The sequence below is a fragment of the Bombina bombina genome, chromosome 4 (genome assembly GCF_027579735.1).
Source record: "Bombina bombina isolate aBomBom1 chromosome 4, aBomBom1.pri, whole genome shotgun sequence".
NCBI classification, from domain to species: domain Eukaryota; kingdom Metazoa; phylum Chordata; class Amphibia; order Anura; family Bombinatoridae; genus Bombina; species Bombina bombina.
The window spans coordinates 708,461,411-708,482,611 of NC_069502.1; the positions used below are offsets into that span (position 1 = coordinate 708,461,411).

The 21,201-nt window shown below is 38.9% G+C and overlaps 1 protein-coding gene across 1 annotated transcript in view; it reads left to right on the forward strand.

The window, feature by feature from the left end:
• Window positions 1-21,201, forward strand: part of ALDH8A1 (aldehyde dehydrogenase 8 family member A1) — a gene marked incomplete at its 5' end in the record, with an annotated part of 63,748 nt that overhangs the window by 3,044 nt on the left and 39,503 nt on the right. The window contains one exon of the mRNA XM_053712194.1: window positions 20,913-21,060. Coding sequence (XP_053568169.1) covers window positions 20,913-21,060 — 148 coding nt within the window. The remainder of the gene's footprint in view (window positions 1-20,912; window positions 21,061-21,201) is intronic.

Below are 21,201 nucleotides of genomic sequence, written 5' to 3' on the forward strand. Positions count from 1 at the left end.
TTGCAAGCACCAGTTATTTCCTACCAACATGTTATGAGGAGCAGCAGAGCAGAAGCATATTGAGAATGGACTCTGTAACAAATAGGTACATATTCTATTTTATTTGTATTTACTCCTGCATTCATTTGTTTACTCCTCCTGCAAGGATTAAAAATGTGTGTCCTTTATCTGCTGCTAATATTGATTTGTGGGAAACAGTTCCAAAGGTTGATGGGGCCATTTCCACTCTAGCGAAACATACTACTATTCCTTGGAAGACAGTACTTCTTTTAAAGACCCTTTAGATCAGGGATGGGGAACATTGGCACTTCTGTTGTTTCAGAACTACATTACCCATGATGCTTAGACACTCTGAAGTTAAGTTGAGCATCAATTGGAAATGTAGTTCTGAAACATCTGGAGGACAAAGAGATTCCCCATGCCTGCTTTAGATAAAAAAGTATTTTCATAGAAGCTCAGGCCAGCTTTTTCTATTTCTTATGTGGCTGCTACTTCTACTTATTGGTTGTCTAGTCTTTCAGAACAGTATTATGATGACTCTGCTAGTGCAAATATTTTAGGTTTACTTGAGTGACAATTTTTTTTTATTTTTGATACTGTATTTGATATTATGAATATTAATGTCAAAAGTATGTATTTGACAGTCTTTGCCAGGACAGCCTTATGGCTTGGTGCCAAAATCCAGATTATTATCTCTTTCCTTTCAGGGAAAGAAGTTGTTTGGTTCTGATTTAAATTCTATTATATCTACTGTTACTGGTGATAAGGGGGGTTTTCTTCCTCAGGACAGAAAGTTTAGAGGGAAATCTAAAACTTCTAATTGTTTTCATTTTGACTCCTCTGCTCAAAAGCAAGGTACCTCTGGCTTAGTCTGGAGACCTAGTGCTAACTGGAACAAGTCAAATCAGGGTAAGAAATCTATCCCTACTACCAAAACTGCATGAAGGTGCGGCCCGATCCAGACATTCTGGTAGTGGGCAGATTAAGTCTCGTTCAGGAGGCTTGGTTTCAGTCTGTTTCAGACCTTTGGGTTCTGAATATAGTTTCTCAGGGATATCAAATAGGATTCAGAACAAGGCCTCCCAGAGGAAGTTTTTTTCTGTCCAATGTTCCAAGGAATCCTGTAAAAGCTCAATTTTTTTTTTCAAGTCTGTCTCAGATTTGGACGCTATGGGAGTGAATGTTCCAGTTCCTTTGCAGGAACAGGGGATAGGATTGTATTCAAATCTCTGCATAGTTCCAAAGAAAGAAGGTACTTTCAGACCAGTTCTGGATCTGAAAACTCTGAACAAGTTTGTAAGTATTCCATCTTTCAAAATGGAAAGTATTTGGACTATTCTGCCTTTTGTTCAGCAAGGTCCACAATAGATTTAAAGCATGCTTACCTTCATGTTCCAATTCACAAATAACATTTTCATTTTCTGAGGTTTGCCTTTCTGGACAGGCATTTTCAGTTTTGTTGCTCTACCATTTGATCTGTCTACAGCTCCAAGAATAATTACAAAGGTTCTGGGTGCCCTTTTGTCTGTAATCAGGTCAAGGTATTGCAGTGTCTCCACACCTGGATAGCATCTTGGTTCAAGCTCCGTCTTTTCCTTTATCAGAATCTCACACCAACTGACTATTGTTGTTTATTCTTGAACAGCATGGTTGGAGGATCAATTTTCCAAAAGGTTCTTTGGTTCCTCAGACAAAGCTAACTTTTTTAGTTTTCAAATAGATTCAGTTTCCATGAATCTTTATCTAACAGAGTAAAGAAGGTTCAAATTGGTGTCAGCTCTCTCTTTTCCTTTGGCTTCTCTTTGTATGGAACTCCTAGGTTTCATGATTGCAGCTTCAAATGCAATTCCATTTGCATGTTTTCACATGAGGCCTCTTGAGGTTTGCTGTGTCAATGGTGCAGAAATTATACTCAACTTTTCAAAGGATATTTTAGATCCCAGTACAAGTCAGTCTCTAACTTGGTGGTTGGATCATCAGTTTATTATTAGGGGGACTTCTTTTGCTCATCCTACCTGGACTGTGATCACTACAGATGCAAGTCTCTCAGGTTGGGAAGCTGTTTTGGGGTCTCTCAGAGCACAGGGAGTTTGGGATCCTCGGGAGGCGAGGTTACCAATAAATGTCCTAGAACTCTGTGCAATTTTAAGGGCTTTCAAGATTTGCCTCTGTCAAAAAGACAGTTTCATCTCTGTTTCCAGACAGACAAGTCACAGCAGTAGCTTATGTCAACCATCGGATCTTCTGTCTCAAGGTCCATTTTTCCATACAGATCTCAAGTCTCTGAACTTGATGGCTTGGAAATTGAATGTTTAGTCCTTAGACATAGGGTTTTCTGATTCTGTGATTGAATCCTTGATTCAGGCATGTAAGCCTTTTAACTAGCAGCATCTATAACAAGGTCTGGAAGGTCTTTATTTCTTGATGGGTAGATCATGGGTTTTCCTGGCATTCTTTTAGAATTCCTAGTATTTTGCAGTTCTTACAGGATGGTCTAGATAAAGGTCCATCTGCCAGTTCTCTGAAGGGGCAGATTTCGGCTCTTTCAAGTTTGTTCCACAGTAGATTGCTAATCTTTCTGATATTCATGGTGTTGTTTATGCTGGGGTCTGTATTAAATCTGTAACCAAGCCAATTTCTCCTCCATGGAATCGTAACTTGGTGTTTAATGGACACTCAGGTAAAATTAAACTTTCATGATTCAGATAGAGATGCAATTTTAAACAACTTTCCAATTTACTTCCATCTTTATATATTTACACTTTTTGAGTCACCAGCTCCTACTGAGCCTGTGCAAGAATTCACAGAATATACATATATGCATTTGTGATTGGCTGATGGCTGTCACATGGAACAGGGGATGTGGGAATAGACATAACTTTAAATTTGTCAGAAAAAAATCTACAACTAATTTGAAGGTCAGACTAAGTGCTATTGCATTGTCTTGTTATCATGTATTTGTTGATTATACAAATCTACTGTATTTAATGGTCCTTTAAGGGTTTCACAGGCTCCTCCTATGCATAAGTTGGATCTTAAACTACTCTCTTGGAAAGTGTTAATAATTTCGTCTATTTCTTCTGCTAGAAGAGTTTCTGAGTTATCTGCTTCTTCTTTTCTTTTTTTTTTAAACATAAACAACCAGTTTATAAATGCTAACAAAAACATTGTTAAAGAAATGGGTACATGAGTCATTCTATGAAGCATATGTTACATATAACTATGCAAGAGCTTACAATATGGTTGTGGGAGTAGTTAAAGTTTGAGAACTCTCCATAGGCTTAGTTCAGGAGATGTTTGTTATAAGTACCTGATTAGGGTGTTTGTGTCCTCTGTTACCAAATGAAGATTATGTCAAGAATAAAGTCTTGCTTCCCCATATCTGCTCTTTCTTGTGATTTTTCTAATGTGATTTTTCATCCGCATAAGGCTGTTTTACAGACTTTATTTGATTTTGTGCCTATGGTTGTTTCTTCAGATAACTTTAGCAGAGAGATTTTTGCTCCTTCTTTGTGTTCTAATCTTAAGAATGCTTCAGAGAGATCTTTGCATTCTTTGGACGTCGTTAGGGCATTAAAATATTACATTGGTGCTATTAAGGATTTTAGACAAACTTCTAGTTTGTTCATTCATTTTTCTGGTCCTAGGAACTTAGAAGGGTCAGAAAGTTTCTGCTGTTTCTTTGGCCTCTTCGTTGAAAATTTTACATTCTACTAGGTCAGTTGCCACTTCTTGGGCTTTCAAGAATGAGGCTTCAGTTGACCAGATATGCAAGGCAGCTACTGGGTCTTCTTTGCATACTTTTACAAAATTCTACCAATGTTTTTGATTTTTCTGAAGCAGCCTTCACTAGCTATCTCAATTTGATTTATTTTAAGTGCATTAAAAAAAAAAAATATTGGGGTTGTGGATTTAATTTCTCAGTGAAAAAAGATGCTTTTAAATCCCTCCCTTTATGTTTTTACTCATGGACTCTAAAGATTGGATATTAGTTCCCAGGAGTAATGGATCTTAGACTCTCACCACCTGTATGAAAGAAACATAATTTATGCTAACCTGATAAATAATTTCTTTGATGGTGGTGAGAGTCCACAAGACCACACCCTTATGTTTGTGGGGTTCATTTTTTTCTTTAGCACATCATTTTTCCCTGCTCCTTTTATGGCTCTTATCATAGACTCTCACCATCATGGTATCTTTTTTTGAAAGTAAATGTAGGTAGACTGATAGGATCTTAGGAGCATGCACTAGTCTTTAGCATTCTATGGCAGTGTTGTTTGCAACTATGTATAACAGTGCAATAAACATTGTTGCAAATATTGCAGGCAAATGGCTGAAGACACATGCACACACCTGGTCTCACCTAGGATTACTCTTTAACAAAGGATACCAAAAGAACTAAGCAAAATTGATAATAGATGTAAATTGTAAAGTTGTTTAAAATGTTAAGTTCTATACAATTTATTTATGTTTTAACTTCACTGTCCCTTTAAGTTTGAAATAAAAAGTGAGCCATATGATGCTGGGAGGCTTGTTAAACATTTAATCCTATTTGATATTAAACTATACATAATTTCACAGAATGGTGCCAACCGTGCCTATAAATGCCCAACAACTCATGAACTGCCTAAATATACTCCAGACCACTATGACTCAACCCAGGCCTGCTTGGTGAAGCTCCTGTGCCCCTTGGCCACATCCTTAGATCTCCAAAGCTCTACTCAGAAATCTTATGGACAAAATACAGGGAACACATTGACTCTCACTCACACAGACTAATTCAGCAAGATTTATAAAAAAAAATTTTTTTCCAAATTTGCAGCTATTATCAAATTTTCTTTGTTCCGATTGTTTAAGAGATACCGAGGTAGGTGTCTGGAGAACTACATTGCAGGAAATAGTCCTGCCATATAGTGCTCTTCGAATGGATAACATTCTTGCAAACGGCTGCCATATAGTGCCCTAGATACGTGCACGCTCCTGAGTTTATGTCTCTGCTTTCCAACAAAAGATACCAAGAGAACAAAGAAAATGTTATAATAGGGGTAAGTTGTTTACAATTTTGAGTTTTATGTCCCTTTAACATTTTAGCGCCGTTATGGCGTTGTATTCCGTCCAAACGGCACTGGGCTTTAGCCGGTAGGACCAAATTACAATGTCATAGCCATCTGGCTGTCCTGAAGCCAACGGCGCTTCCTGGATGTGATCGCGGTCTGGAAGGTGTGCCTAGCGTCATAGGGACGCCCCCCTGACCCGATTCCATAATTGAAATCTCGTGATTGCGGGATTTCAATTTGTTCCGATGTAGACATTATGACCCTGTCATGAAAGGGTTAAGAACCTCATTTGCAGATGTATAAAATTGCTATTTGAAACTCAAAATATTTTAGTTTGTAAAAAATATATACAATTCAAACTGCTTATCACCATTCCGGCATTCTATTCCATCCTAACCGTGTCGGGCTTTAGTGCCTTTAGGACAGAATAGAACATCCGAGCCATTTGGCTGTCCAACGGCGCTTCCTGGATCGGATCGCAGTCTGAAGGCCGTGTCTAGCTTCATAGGGACGCCCCCTTGTCCCGATACCATCATTTAAATCTCGCGATCATGTGCACGATCGCGGGATTTCCATTTGTCTACATCGGGACAACACAAGTTGACCCTGTCATTAAAGAGTTAGGATAAAATTTCTATCTACTTATATAGATACCTAGGTAGCTCACTGAAGCACTACATTGCAGGAAATAGTGCTGCCATCTAGTGCTCTAGCAAATGGATAACAGTCTTACAAAACCACTGCCATATAGTGCCCTAGATACGTGCACACTCCTGAGTGTAGGTCTCTGCTTTCCAACAAAAGATACCAAGAGAATGAAGAAAATTTGATAATAGGAGCAAGTTGTTTAAAATTTTGGGTCTTATGTTCCTTTAAGAACCTCATTTGCAGATCTATAAATTTGCTATTTGAAACTCAAAATGTTTTAGTTTGTAAAAAATATATACAACACAAGCTGCTTATTTTAAGATAAAATATCTATCTACTTAAATAGATTATAAAAAATAGTGCAAGGCTTGATGCACTTCCAAACTTCTGGCACTGATCAATCGGATTTTAAGATTTTATTTTTCTCGGAAATTCTCTTTTCTGGTATACGAGATAATGGAGGAAAAATCTGCAGTAGAAGATCACCATTTTAATAATTTTAAAGGGACAGTCAACACCAGAATTTTTGTTTTTTTAAAAGATAGATAATACCTTAATTACCAATTCCTCAGTTTTGCATAACCAACACAGTTATAATTATACACGTTTTACCTCTGTAATTACCTTGCATCTAAGCCTCAACAGACTGCCCCCTTATTTCAGTTCTTTTGACAGACTTGCATTTTCGCCAATCAGAGCGGACTCCATGGTAAATTCACGTTCATGAGCTCAATGTTATCTATATGAAACACATGATGAAAAACTATCAAAATGCATTTAGATTAGAGGCGGCCTTCAAGGTCTAAAAAATTAGCATATGAACCTCCTATGTTTAGCTTTCAACTAAGAATACCTAGAGAACAAAGCAAAATCGGTGATAAAAGTAAATTGGAAAGTTGTTTAAAATTACATGCCCTATTTAAATCATGAAAGTTTTTTGGGGACTTGACTATCCCTTTAAGTCAACAGGACTGTTCTGTGTCTCCTATAATGGTCAATTGCTGTCCAAAAAATTGTTAGATGGACAAAAATACTTGTATTGAGCCGCTAGATAGCACAGAATTGTGCAGATGTACAGCATAAGTCAAGTGCCTCCCTGCACACCCTGCAGCATGTGTAATTAATAACTGTGTAGGTTAACACAGCTGTGGTAGATAAGGCCCATGACCTCTGCTATTTACCTGCTCTCACCCAAGGTAATCCTGAAAATCTGGCCTGTTAGGTAGGCTCGAGGACAGGCTTGAAAACCCTTGATCTAGAGCTTTCCTTAATGCAGTCAGTGATTTGCAAATTTTATAATGCTTATATGTGGATATGTAAGTGAGTTTCTTAAAGGGACATCAAAGCCAATTTTTTTTTCTTTTACGATTCAGATAGAAAATACAATTTAAAGCAACTCCCCAATTTACTTTAATTATCAAATTTGCTTCATCATTTTGGTATCCTTTGCTGAAGGTATAGCAATGCACTGCACTGCTTGGAGCTGCTTGGAGCTAGCTGAACACATGGTGTAATGACAATGATAAAAGGCAATAACCCTAGCTCCCAATTGTGGACTGCTGCTCATGAGTCTACCTAGGTATGCTTTTCAACAAAGGATACCAAAAGAACAAAGCTAATGAGATAATATAAGTACATTGGAAAGTTGTTTAAATTTGCATGCTCTGTCTGAATCATGAAAGAAAAAATTTGGGTTTTGTGTCACTTTAACTTTTAATCATGTTTTATATTTGCCTTGTCAGCATAGACAGACTGGCACGTAGCACTATGACCTGCAGTTTAGGTTGTTTAAATATTGACAGATTTGCATAACCAGCACTTAATACATAGCAGCATTAATGTTTTGTCATGCCCTATACTGTATGCTTTGACAAATATGGTGTTTTTGCAAGTATTAGTGAATATTTGTTCATTAGATGCTTAAGGAGGGCAAGTAAATGTTTTAATAATATGATTGTGCAGTATATGCAAATCTAACAAGCTTCATAAGAGTCTCCCCTTTCTAAACATAATACCTATATTTTACCTCCAAAACAGCCTCTGATTTACTCTTCAGAGCTCGTCTGGCTTCTGCTGCTTTTTTTAAAAACATGTGTCACCGGGGTTGCTGTCTAATCACCACCCTTTTGATCACGCTGTATAGTGCGCTCCTGTGCAGGATAAAGCGGCCAACATATGTATAGTGCTCAATGCACGCTCCTGAGCTCACCTTATTATGAAAGTCATAGGAAGGTGAACGTTTCAACAAAAGATGCTAAGAGAAAGCAGTACATTTAATGACAGAAGTAACTTGGAATGACTTAACTGCACGCTATATTGGATCTAAGCTGCCAGGATCAAGTGACCAGGGGAGTTGAGCTGGTTTGGGGCATTCCACTGGAGTAGGGTTGTCAAACCCGAACACTCTTTTGCCATGCACAGCAAAAAAATGTTTTGCAGGGTACACTTTATGTATAATAGCACATATTCCCACTCTCTCACACAAACACACCCTCACTCTCACACACACTCTAACACACTAACACACACACTCTCACACACACTCTAACACACAAACACACCCTCACTCTCACACACACTAACACACTAACACACACACACTCTAACACACTAACACACACACTCTCACACACACTCTAACACACACACTCTCACACACACATATTCTCTCACACAAGCACACCCTCACTCTCACACACACTCTAACACGCTAACACACACACTCTCACACACACTCTAACACACTAACACCCACACGCTCACACACACTCTAACACACTAACACACACACTCACACACACACATATTCTCTCACACAAACACACCCTCATTCTCACATACACTCTAACACACTAACACCCACACTCTCACACACACTCTAACACACTAACACCCACACGCTCACACACACTCTAACACACTAACACACACACATATTCTCTCACACAAACACACCCTCACTCTCATACACACTCTAACACACTAACACCCACACGCTCACACACGCTCTAACACACTAACACACACACTCTCACACACACATATTCTCTCACACACTTTCTCTCTCTCTCACACAAAAACACTCACACATAAACACGCAAAGGCACAGTGCTTTCTCTCACACTCACACACATTCTCTCTCACATACACTCTCTCACACACACAAATACACTCACTCTTTCACACACAGACGCACACACAAAAAGACACTGACAAACACAGACACACACACTTGCACACATACTGACACTTAAACACACAGACACATGTACAGCATGTTGCAAATGTTCAGCCCTGAGTTAGTTTCAAACCCGGACACACAAATGGATTCCGGAACTGTCTGGGTCATTCGTGCACAGGTGGCAACCCTACATGGGTATCTGTATGTTTTACAGTCATTTATGATTGCTCTTTGTGTAATCCCATGATTAATGTTTTTGAAGCCCCAAATTGAATTCCCCATAAAGGGGAAGATTACAAGTAGAGCTGTATTTAACGCTCCCGCTCCAGTGCTAACTCCACTACAAGTAAGCTTTTTGCGCGTCGGGTTGCGCTTGTATTACAAGTTAAAAGTAAAATGTTTTTTGCTTGCGTGCTAACCCGATGCATGCAAAAATCCAAACTTAGATTATCGCTCGTGTAATAACTTATTCCCCCATAGAAGTGAATGGAGCAAAAAAGTGGTAAAAAAAACACCCTACTCACACGCTAACCTGACCGCGCATTCTCAAGTGCGCTAACCCGACATGAAAATCTGAATATTTCACACTTCAATGTTCTTCACACAGAATATGTTCTATTTATTGATAAATACATATTTCTCCTGTTAAGTGTAGTCAGTCCACGGGTCATCATTACTTCTGGGATATTAACTCCTCCCCAACAGGAAGTGCAAGAGGATCACCCAAGCAGAGCTGCTATATAGCTCCTCCCCTCTACGTCACACCCAGTCATTCTCTTGCACCCAACTAATAGATAGGATGTGTGAGAGGACTGTGGTGATTATACTTAGTTTTTATCTTCAATCAAAAGTTTGTTATTTTAAAACAGCACCGGAGTGTGTTGTTCCTTCTCAGGTAGAATTTGAAGAAGAATCTACCTGAGTTTTTGGATGATTTTAGCCGGCGTAGCTAAGATTCATTTTGCTGTTCTTGGCCATTCTGAGGAGTGAGGTAAACTTCAGATCAGGGGACAGCGGGCAGGTTCACCTGCAAAGAGGTATATTGCAGTATATTATTTTCTGAGGAATGGAATTGACTGAGAAAATACTGCCAATACCGATATAATGTAAGTTCAGCCTTAAATGCAGTAGTAGCAACTGGTATCAGGCTGTTATGTATATATGTGTACACTTCAGTATTCTGGGGAATGGCACTTCACTGGGTAATACTATATGCATATAATTTTTAGCCTAACTTGCAGTGGGAACGTCTAGCAACAGGCTGTTTAATGACATTTCATGTTATTTGATTTTAAACGTTTTTGCTGGCATGCTAAATTGTTTAATTATCTGAGGTACTGGGTGAAAAATTGTTTTGGGCACTGTTTTTCCACTTGGCTGTCGTTTATTTTAATTTAAGACAGTTTACTGAACTTCCCTCACTGCTGTGTGTGAGGGGGAGGGGCCTATTTGGGCGCTTTTGCTACGCATCAAAAATTCAGTCAAAAGTCTGTTTCTCTCCCTGCATGATCCGGATCGTCTCTACAGAGCTCAAGGGTCTTCAAAAATTATTTTGAGGGAGGTAATCACTCACAGCAGACCTGTGAGATTGTGCTTTGACTGTGATAAAAAACGTTTATATTTTGTACATTTTTTTCTGCTATTTAAGGGTTAGTTATCCATTACTAATGGGGGCAATCCTTTGCTAATTTTATGCCTTTACCGGGAAAAATTTGGTTTTTATAATTTCTCCGGTTCATTGTTATTCAACTGTCATAATTTTTTTCTGTGCTTCTTAAAGGCACAGTGCGTTTTCCATATTACTTGTAATTTGAGTGAAAAGTATTTCCAAGCTTGCTAGTTTAATTGCTAGTTTGTTAAACATGTCTGACTCAGAGGAATATCTCTGTGCTATATGTGCAAAAGCCAAGGTGGAGCCCAATAGAAATTTATGTACTAATTGCATTGATGCTACTTTAAATAAAAGTCATTCTGTACAAATTGAACATCATTCACCAAACAACGAGGGGGAAGTTATGCCGACTAACTTGCCTCACGTGTCAGTACCTGCATCTCCCGCTCGGGAGGTGCGTGATATTGTAACACCGAGTACTTCAGGGCGGCCATTACAAATCACACTACAGGACATGGCTAATGTTATGACTGAAGTTTTGTCTAAATTACCAGAACTTAGAGGTAAGCGAGATCACTCTGGGGTGAGAACAGAGTGCGCTGATAATATTAGGGCCATGTCAGATACTGCGTCACAATTTGCAGAACATGAGGACGGAGAGCTTCATTCTGCGGGTGACGGATCTGATCCAAATAAACTGGATTCAGACATTTCAAATTTTAAGTTTAAGCTGGAAAACCTCCGTGTATTACTAGGGGAGGTGTTAGCGGCTCTGAATGATTGTAACACAGTTGCAATACCAGAGAAAATGTGTAGGTTGGATAAATATTTTGCGGTACCGTCGAGTACTGACGTTTTTCCAATACCTAAGAGACTTACTGAAATTGTTACTAAGGAGTGGGATAGACCCGGTGTGCCTTTCTCACCCCCTCCTATATTCAGAAAGATGTTTCCTATAGACGCCACCACACGGGACTTATGGCAAACGGTCCCTAAGGTGGAGGGAGCAGTTTCTACTTTAGCTAAGCGTACCACTATCCCGGTGGAGGATAGCTGTGCCTTTTCAGATCCAATGGATAAAAAGTTAGAGGGTTACCTTAAGAAAATGTTTGTTCAACAAGGTTTTATATTGCAACCCCTTGCATGCATTGCGCCTATCACGGCTGCAGCAGCATTTTGGTTTGAGTCTCTGGAAGAGACCCTTGACTCAGCTCCATTAGATGAGATTACACACAAACTTAAAACCCTTAAGCTAGCTAATTCATTTATTTCTGATGCCGTAGTACATTTAACTAAACTTACGGCTAAGAATTCCGGATTCGCCATTCAGGCGCGCAGAGCGCTGTGGCTAAAATCCTGGTCAGCTGATGTTACTTCTAAATCTAAATTACTTAACATACCTTTCAAAGGGCAGACCTTATTCGGGCCCGGTTTGAAAGAAATTATCGCTGACATTACAGGAGGTAAAGGCCATGCCCTGCCTCAAGACAGAGCCAAACCTAGGGCTAGACAGTCTAATTTTCGTGCCTTTCGTAACTTCAAGGCAGGAGCAGCATCAACTTCCTCTGCACCAAAACAGGAAGGAGCTGTTGCTCGCTACAGACAAGGCTGGAAACCTAACCAGTCCTGGAACAAGGGCAAGCAGGCCAGAAAACCTGCTGCTGCCCCTAAGACAGCATGAAGTGAGGGCCCCCGATCCGGGAACGGATCTAGTGGGGGGCAGACTTTCTCTCTTCGCCCAGGCTTGGGCAAGAGATGTCCAGGATCCCTGGGCGTTAGAGATCATATCTCAGGGATATCTTCTGGACTTCAAAGCCTCTCCCCCAAAAGGGAGATTTCATCTTTCAAGGTTGTCAACAAACCAGATAAAGAAAGAGGCGTTTCTACGCTGTGTACAAGATCTTTTACTAATGGGAGTGATCCATCCGGTTCTGCGGTCGGAACACGGACAAGGGTTTTACTCAAATCTGTTTGTGGTTCCCAAGAAAGAAGGAACCTTCAGACCAATCTTGGATTTAAAGATCCTAAACAAATTCCTAAGAGTTCCATCATTCAAAATGGAAACTATTCGGACAATCTTACCCATGATCCAAAAGGGTCAGTACATGACCACAGTGGATTTAAAGGATGCCTACCTTCATATACCGATTCACAAAGATCATTACCGGTATCTAAGGTTTGCCTTCCTAGACAGGCATTACCAGTTTGTAGCTCTTCCATTCGGGTTGGCTACGGCTCCAAGAATCTTCACAAAGGTTCTGGGCTCTCTTCTGGCGGTACTAAGACCGCAAGGAATTTCGGTGGCTCCGTACCTAGACGACATTCTGATACAAGCGTCAAGCTTTCAAACTGCCAAGTCTCATACAGAGTTAGTACTGGCATTTGTCGCATGGGTGGAAGGTCGCATGGGTGGAAGGTGAACGAAGAGAAGAGTTCTCTCTTTCCACTCACAAGAGTTCCCTTCTTGGGGACTCTTATAGATTCTGTAGAAATGAAGATTTACCTGACAGAAGACAGGTTAACAAAGCTTCAAAATGCTTGCCGTGTCCTTCATTCCATTCAACACCCGTCAGTGGCTCAATGCATGGAGGTAATCGGCTGAATGGTAGCGGTAATGGACATAGTACCCTTTGCACGCCTACATCTCAGACCGCTGCAATTGTGCATGCTAAGTCAGTGGAATGGGGATTACTCAGATTTGTCCCCTACTCTGAATCTGGATCAAGAGACCAGAAATTCTCTTCTATGGTGGCTTTCTCGGCCACATCTGTCCAGGGGGATGCCATTCAGCAGACCAGATTGGACAATTGTAACAACAGACGCCAGCCTACTAGGTTGGGGCGCTGTCTGGAATTCCCTGAAGGCTCAGGGATCATGGACTCAGGAGGAGAGTCTCCTTCCAATAAACATTCTGGAATTGAGAGCAGTTCTCAATGCCCTTCTGGCTTGGCCTCAGTTAACAACTCGGGGGTTCATCAGGTTTCAGTCGGACAACATCACGACTGTAGCTTACATCAACCATCAAGGAGGGACAAGAAGCTCCCTAGCGATGATGGAAGTATCAAAGATAATTCGCTGGGCAGAGTCTCACTCTTGCCACCTGTCAGCGATCCACATTCCTGGAGTGGAGAACTGGGAGGCGGATTTCCTAAGTCGTCAGACTTTTCATCCGGGGGAGTGGGAACTTCATCCGGAGGTCTTTGCCCAAATACTTCGACTTTGGGGCAAACCAGAGATAGATCTCATGGCGTCTCGCCAGAACGCCAAGCTTCCTTGTTACGGGTCCAGGTCCAGGGACCCGGGAGCAGTCCTGGTAGATGCTTTGACAGCACCTTGGACCTTCGGGATGGCCTATGTGTTTCCACCCTTCCCGATGCTTCCTCGATTGATTGCCAGGATCAAACAGGAAAGAGCATCGGTAATTCTAATAGCGCCTGCGTGGCCACGCAGGACCTGGTATGCAGATCTAGTGGACATGTCATCCTGTCCACCTTGGTCTCTGCCTCTGAGACAGGACCTTCTAATTCAGGGTCCTTTCAAACATCAAAATCTAATTTCTCTGAAGCTGACTGCTTGGAAATTGAACGCTTGATTTTATCAAAGCGTGGTTTTTCGGAGTCAGTTATTGATACCTTAATACAGGCTAGGAAACCTGTTACCAGAAAGATTTACCATAAAATATGGCGTAAATACTTACATTGGTGCGAATCCAAGAGTTACTCATGGAGTAAGGTTAGGATTCCTAGGATATTGTCTTTTCTACAAGAGGGTTTAGAAAAGGGTTTATCTGCTAGTTCCTTAAAGGGACAGATCTCAGCTCTGTCCATTCTTTTACACAAACGTCTGTCAGAAGTTCCAGACGTTCAGGCTTTTTGCCAGGCTTTGGCCATGATTAAGCCTGTGTTTAAAACTGTTGCTCCACCATGGAGCTTAAATTTAGTTCTTAACGTTTTACAGGGTGCTCCGTTTGAACCCCTTCATTCCATTGATATCAAGCTGTTATCTTGGAAAGTTCTGTTTTTAATGGCTATTTCCTCGGCTCGTAGAGTCTCTGAGTTATCAGCCTTACATTGTGATTCTCCGTATCTGATTTTTCATTCAGATAAGGTAGTTCTGCGTACTAAACCTGGGTTCTTACCTAAGGTTGTCACTAACAAGAATATCAATCAAGAGATTGTTGTGCCATCATTGTGTCCTAATCCTTCTTCAAAGAAGGAACGACTTCTGCACAATCTAGATGTAGTCCGTGCCCTGAAATTTTATTTGCAGGCAACTAAAGATTTTCGCCAAACTTCTTCCCTGTTTGTCGTTTATTCTGGACAGAGGAGAGGTCAAAAAGCTTCTGCTACCTCTCTCTCTTTTTGGCTTCGTAGCATAATACGTTTAGCCTATGAGACTGCTGGACAGCAGCCTCCGGAAAGAATTACAGCTCATTCCACTAGAGCTGTGGCTTCCACTTGGGCCTTTAAGAACGAGGCCTCTGTTGAACAGATTTGCAAGGCTGCAACTTGGTCTTCTCTTCATACTTTTTCCAAATTTTACAAATTTGACACTTTTGCTTCTTCGGAGGCTGTTTTTGGGAGAAAGGTTCTTCAGGCAGTGGTCCCTTCCGTATAAAGATCCTGCTTGTCCCTCCCGTCATCCGTGTACTTTAGCTTTGGTATTGGTATCCCAGAAGTAATGATGACCCGTGGACTGACTACACTTAACAGGAGAAAACATAATTTATGCTTACCTGATAAATTCCTTTCTCCTGTAGTGTAGTCAGTCCACGGCCCGCCCTGTTTTTTATGGCAGGTCTAAATTTTTAAATTATACTCCAGTCACCACTGCACCCTATAGTTTCTCCTTTCTCGTTTGGTTCTCGGTCGAATGACTGGGTGTGACGTAGAGGGGAGGAGCTATATAGCAGCTCTGCTTGGGTGATCCTCTTGCACTTCCTGTTGGGGAGGAGTTAATATCCCAGAAGTAATGATGACCCGTGGACTGACTACACTACAGGAGAAAGGAATTTATCAGGTAAGCATAAATTATGTTTTTATATATATATATATATATATTTATACCTATATATATATATATATATATATATATATATATATATATACATACATACAGTATATACACATACACAAGTATATATAGGTATAGATATACATAGGTATCTATAGGAATATCTATTTAAAAATACATAGAACATATTCTGCTATGTGCAGAACATTGGAATCTCAAATATTTACAGTAAATAGACAGTATACCACTTTATTAAAAATGAATATTGCATAAATATGTTTTCATTTACTTAACTACAAAGGGCACAATGCACTTATATATATATATATATATATATATATATATGTCGTATGTGTGTATATATGTATTTATGCGTTTATCTGTCTATACGTCTGTAAATGTATATATATACATATAAACTACATAAATGCATTTGTATATATATATATATATATATATATATATATATATATATATATATATATATATATATATATATATATATATATATATACAAAATATAAGTTATGGGGAGAGATTATATATTTCACCGCTTGAGGTGAAAAAATAAATATTGATGTAGTCACATCATGTGGTGCAGACCCTCTGGTAATAGATACTAAAGACTATTATAAAGATAGATATGGTATACAACATTTCGATAAAAATTAAGTATAAAGAAAAGGGATTTCAGCACTCTTTTTTAGAAATAGTCTTATTTAAATTTATTTCAGAATAAAGATCTATAAATGGCGGACTCCAGCCCTATCAATGGGCAGAATACCTACACATCATAGACATACATTAAAAATAATACAAGAAATCACACATGACTGGCCAGTCTTATTATAATCAATTTAGAATTTGGTATTAACAACCAAATAAAATCACATTGATGCAGCGTTAAACGCTACAAAAAACTTTCAAGCGGTTATAACAATGTAGCAACAAATACGTCAAGCAAAATGTTGCCACCTAAGACAATCCCCCTTCCTAAATATAGTATAATTTCAAAGCAGGTTATGCATAGAAAAAATATGCTAGCATAGTCATTGTTCCATTTAAAGATGTTGCACCAATATTATTTTAGCACCAGTTCAACAGAGCTAAAAAAGATGAAATGTACATTCACTTTACCATTTCCACGGCAGTGTCCGTTAATAGCTGTTGCTCTTACCACCAATGCGGGCCTTTATGGTCAAAGGTAAAGGGTCGTTTGTTATCAAACCTTTTGCAGAGCCGTATGTTGGTTAAACTTTCTTGTTTGTTCCATATCTCTCGATGCCGGAACAGCCACGCTTCATTCAGCGTCTCCTCACCTCTGCTAGGCTGTGAATCCTCTGAGGCAGCTTGTTGAAAACAAATATGCACAGAACCAGTAAAAAGCAGTCCCCAAGTATGATTGCATTGTTTCAGTAAGCACCTTTATCAAAGAGTACAAGTCTACCTGCAAGAGTCGGTTCCTGATTGAAAACAAGATACAGCTGAGAAACCTCCAAGTTGGTAAAGACAAATGAGGAGTGAGCAGCTACTTACTGTGTCCTAGAGGTATTCCTGGAAAATAAGGAGAAAAGACACCACCAATCGGAAACAAAAAGCGAAAAGCTGACCGAAGTAAAAGTGGAAGTCTGAAAGTTACCCCGGATGCAGTGCATGGCTTGGTTCTGTGCATATTTGTTTTCAACAAGCTGCCTTAAAGGCCCGCATTGGTGGTAAGAGCAACAGCTATTAATGGACACTGCCGTGGAAATGGTAAAGTGAATGTACATTTCATCTTTTTTAGCTCTGTTGAACTGGTGCTAAAATAATATTGGTGCAACATCTTTAAATGGAACAATGACTATGCTAGCATATTTTTTCTATGCATAACCTGCTTTGAAATTATACTATATTTAGGAAGGGGGATTGCCTTAGGTGGCAACATTTTGCTTGACGTATTTGTTGCTACATTGTTATAATCGCTTGAAAGTTTTTTGTAGCGTTTAACGCTGCATCGATGTGATTTTATTTGGTTGTTAATACCAAATTCTAAATTGATTATAATAAGACTGGCCAGTCATGTGTGATTTCTTGTATTATTTTTAATGTATGTCTATGATGTGTAGGTATTCTGCCCATTGATAGGGCTGGAGTCCGCCATTTATAGATCTTTATTCTGAAATAAATTTAAATAAGACTATTTCTAAAAAAGAGTGCTGAAATCCCTTTTCTTTATACTTAATTTTTCGAAATTTTGTATACCATATCTATCTTTATAATAGTCTTTAGTATGTATATATATATATATATATATATATATATATATATATATATATATATATATATATATATACATACACACACATACACATATATACAGTATATACATACATCTTTAGACATGTAAATGTTATGTATGTATCTCTGTGTTAAAGCCCTTTGCCTGCCTTTTTTTCTAACACCTGAGACCTCATAACTATGAGCCCTTTTAACTTTTTTGTGCAATATTGTTATTAATAATTTATTAGATGGTGTTATTATGTGTGTAACTGTACATTTTTAAATGCATTTTTGATGTGTTTAGTGACACTTTTTTGTTTCGCGAAACAGTTAAGCAGTGTTAAATTCAATTGTGCTCAAGCGATCACATTTACTTGTAGAGCGAAAAACCCGACACGTGCAAACACTCGCGATAAAGCCCTTTTCACTTGTGCGTAACAGCGCTCCACTCGTAATCTAGCCCAAAATGTTAAATTAGGTATGGTTACTGAACTTTGCAATGCCCATTCATTATATTTTCTGCCTGCTTTTCATGTGATTTAAATCTGGAAATTTGAGTTTTTTCATTGCACCCCTGAGCCTTTCAAAAAGTGTGTTTCAGGACTACAAACAAATTCAAATTTTGCTAACAAAATAATAGTTTTAAATACTGTAAAAATATTATTTCAGATGCAAATCTATTGCAAGGCACACTGTATAATTTCTGATGCATGTATACAATAATGCTTTAATGTGCTTTTTAAATATGGAAAGGATTAACAGACTGTGAAATGTAGCACCGTACCTCAAAATGCAATATCCAAATCTTGAAAGAATCCACAGCACCAAATTTTATAAACCAAACTTAGGAGTTTATTGTAGTGGGTACAAACAAATGCAACGTTTCGGGAGCAATTCCCTTAAAAATGCATAGAGTTCACAGGTGTGCACTGAACCTTTATAGGGAAATACTTAAAGGGACATAAAACCCACATTTTTTCTTTCATGATTCAGAAAGAGCATGTGATTTTAAACAACTTTCTAATTTACTTCTATTATCTAATTTGCTTCATTCTCTTGATATCCTTTGCTGAAAAGCATATCTAGATAGCATCAGTAGTTGCTGATTGGTTGCTGCACATAGATGCTTCGTGTGATTGGCTCACCCATGTGCATTACTATATCTTCAACAAAGGATATCTAAAGAATAAAGCAAATTAGATAATAGAAGTAAATTGGAATGTTGTTTAAAATTGTATTCTCTACCTGAATCATGACAGAAACATTTTGGGTTTAGTGTCCCTTTAACCCTTCACATACTTATAACTGTTCCTGATAGTATAGCGCCACCTGGCTGACATCATACTATAGTACATTCTATTACAAACACATTACTTTATTTCTATACCATCCCATTATTATTAAATCATTCTAATGTGCAAACCTATAAAAACATAAAGTACCTATACTGGACAGAGGCCACTGATAATAACCTTAAAGAAACACAGCAAAATCCAACTCCCTATTTAGGCCTACAGGTACCATGGTCTTAAGCTTGTGGATCCAAAAGGATTCCTTTTGTTTCAATAGTTGTTCCCTATTGCCCCCTCTGTGTAGTTTACCTATGCCATCTATGATTTGCCACCTAAGTTGGCTTATGCTGTGCCCAGCTTCTAAAAAGTGACTGAATACTGGGGCATTTCGGTCTCCACAACGAATATTAGACCTGTGTTGACTCATCCTATCTCTCACCTTTCTGGTTGTCTCCCCCAAGTAATTTCTGGAACAGGGGCATTTTATTAGGTAGATGACATAGGATGAGTCACACATGTAATGTTCCCTAATCATAAACTTTCTACCTGTTAAAGGATGCAGAAAATATTTACCTTTAATTACTGCATTGCAGCTGGCACATACCAAACAGGGGGAAGTGCCTGTGTTTTTAGATTTTAGGTTTGATTCTGTACTTTCCTAGAGCCCACATCACTCTTTACTAACATATCCTTTAAATTAGGTACCCTCCTGTAGGCCATCATAGGGAGATCTTTAAAGGCTATGATGTCAGGATTACAATCCCTCAGAATGTTCCAATGTTTGTATATAATCCTAGAAATATCCTTACTGTAGGGGTTATGTTGAGTGACACAAACTATGCGCTGTGACTTTTTTTCTTTCTTATTTCCATTAAATACTTCTTCTAAAACCCTTCTTCTCTCTTCATTCACCATAGAGCCTGTATATCCTCTGTCCTCAAACTTCATAGTCATTTCTGTCAACCTCTGTTCCGCCAAAGAATGATCAGTTACTATTCGTTTAACTCTCAGCATTTGACTGCGTGGTAGAGAATTCTTGAGATACAGGTTTCTAAGCAGCATGCCCCCTTTAAATAAAGTTGCGCTGTGACGTCATCACGTCATTGCGTGTGACGTCACCACACGTAACGGGAAGCCCCGGCGATGCCTGTCACTATGCAGGCCGGGGTAGGAGCGGGTGGGGGCCCCCAGATTGCAAAAAAGTTAGTTGAGTGCTAATGACGGCTCTGAGCTTTTTATATGCTTTTTAAATCTTGCAGAACAGTTAGACAGTGCTATTTCATGTGTGGATAACATTGTGCTCACTCCTGTGGAAAATGATAATAATTAAACAAGAAACAGCACTGATTGGCTAAATTTCTAAATTGTAAAAACCACCACTGAGCTAAGGGGCAGTCTGTAGGGGCTTATATATAGGTAATCATAGAGGTAAAAAAAGTGTATTAATATAACTGTGTTGTTTATACAAAACTGGGGAATTGGTAATAAAAGGATTATCTAACTTTTTAGACACTAATAATTTTCAAGTTGACTATCCCTTTAATGCTTGCTATCAGACCATATGTATTTACTTTACTGGCCACATACCAATTAATATTTATTTCAAGCATACAAAACTGACACCTGCTTACAAGTATACAAAAACTTCCCACTGCTCCTCCTATCAAGCTGAACACTGTACCATTTGTTGGATTCACATATTCTTCAAAATCACCTCTCTGCTAACCTTCCTTTTATATCCCACTTTACTATCTTAGTACTGATAATGAACCAATAATGAAATCCAAAAAAAGCATTTGGGTTTATCATTAACTCTACAACCTACAACAACATTGTCTTTATTTTTGTAGGTTGATGCAGCCGTTGCGGCTGCCAAAGCTGCATTCCCAAGCTGGTCTGCCAAAAGCCCTCAGGAAAGATCTGCAATAATGTGCAAGTTAGCAGACCTGATTGAGAGCCACATGGAGGAGTTTGCCCTAGCAGAATCTAAAGACCAAGGTATCAGAATGTTCTACTTTGTAATTGGTGCAAATGGAATCCGTTTTGATTTACAGTCCTGAGACACATTTGGAATGATAGAACCTACAAAATCTGAATCTTCTTTCAACATTATAGAATACAACAATAAATGAAAGAAAT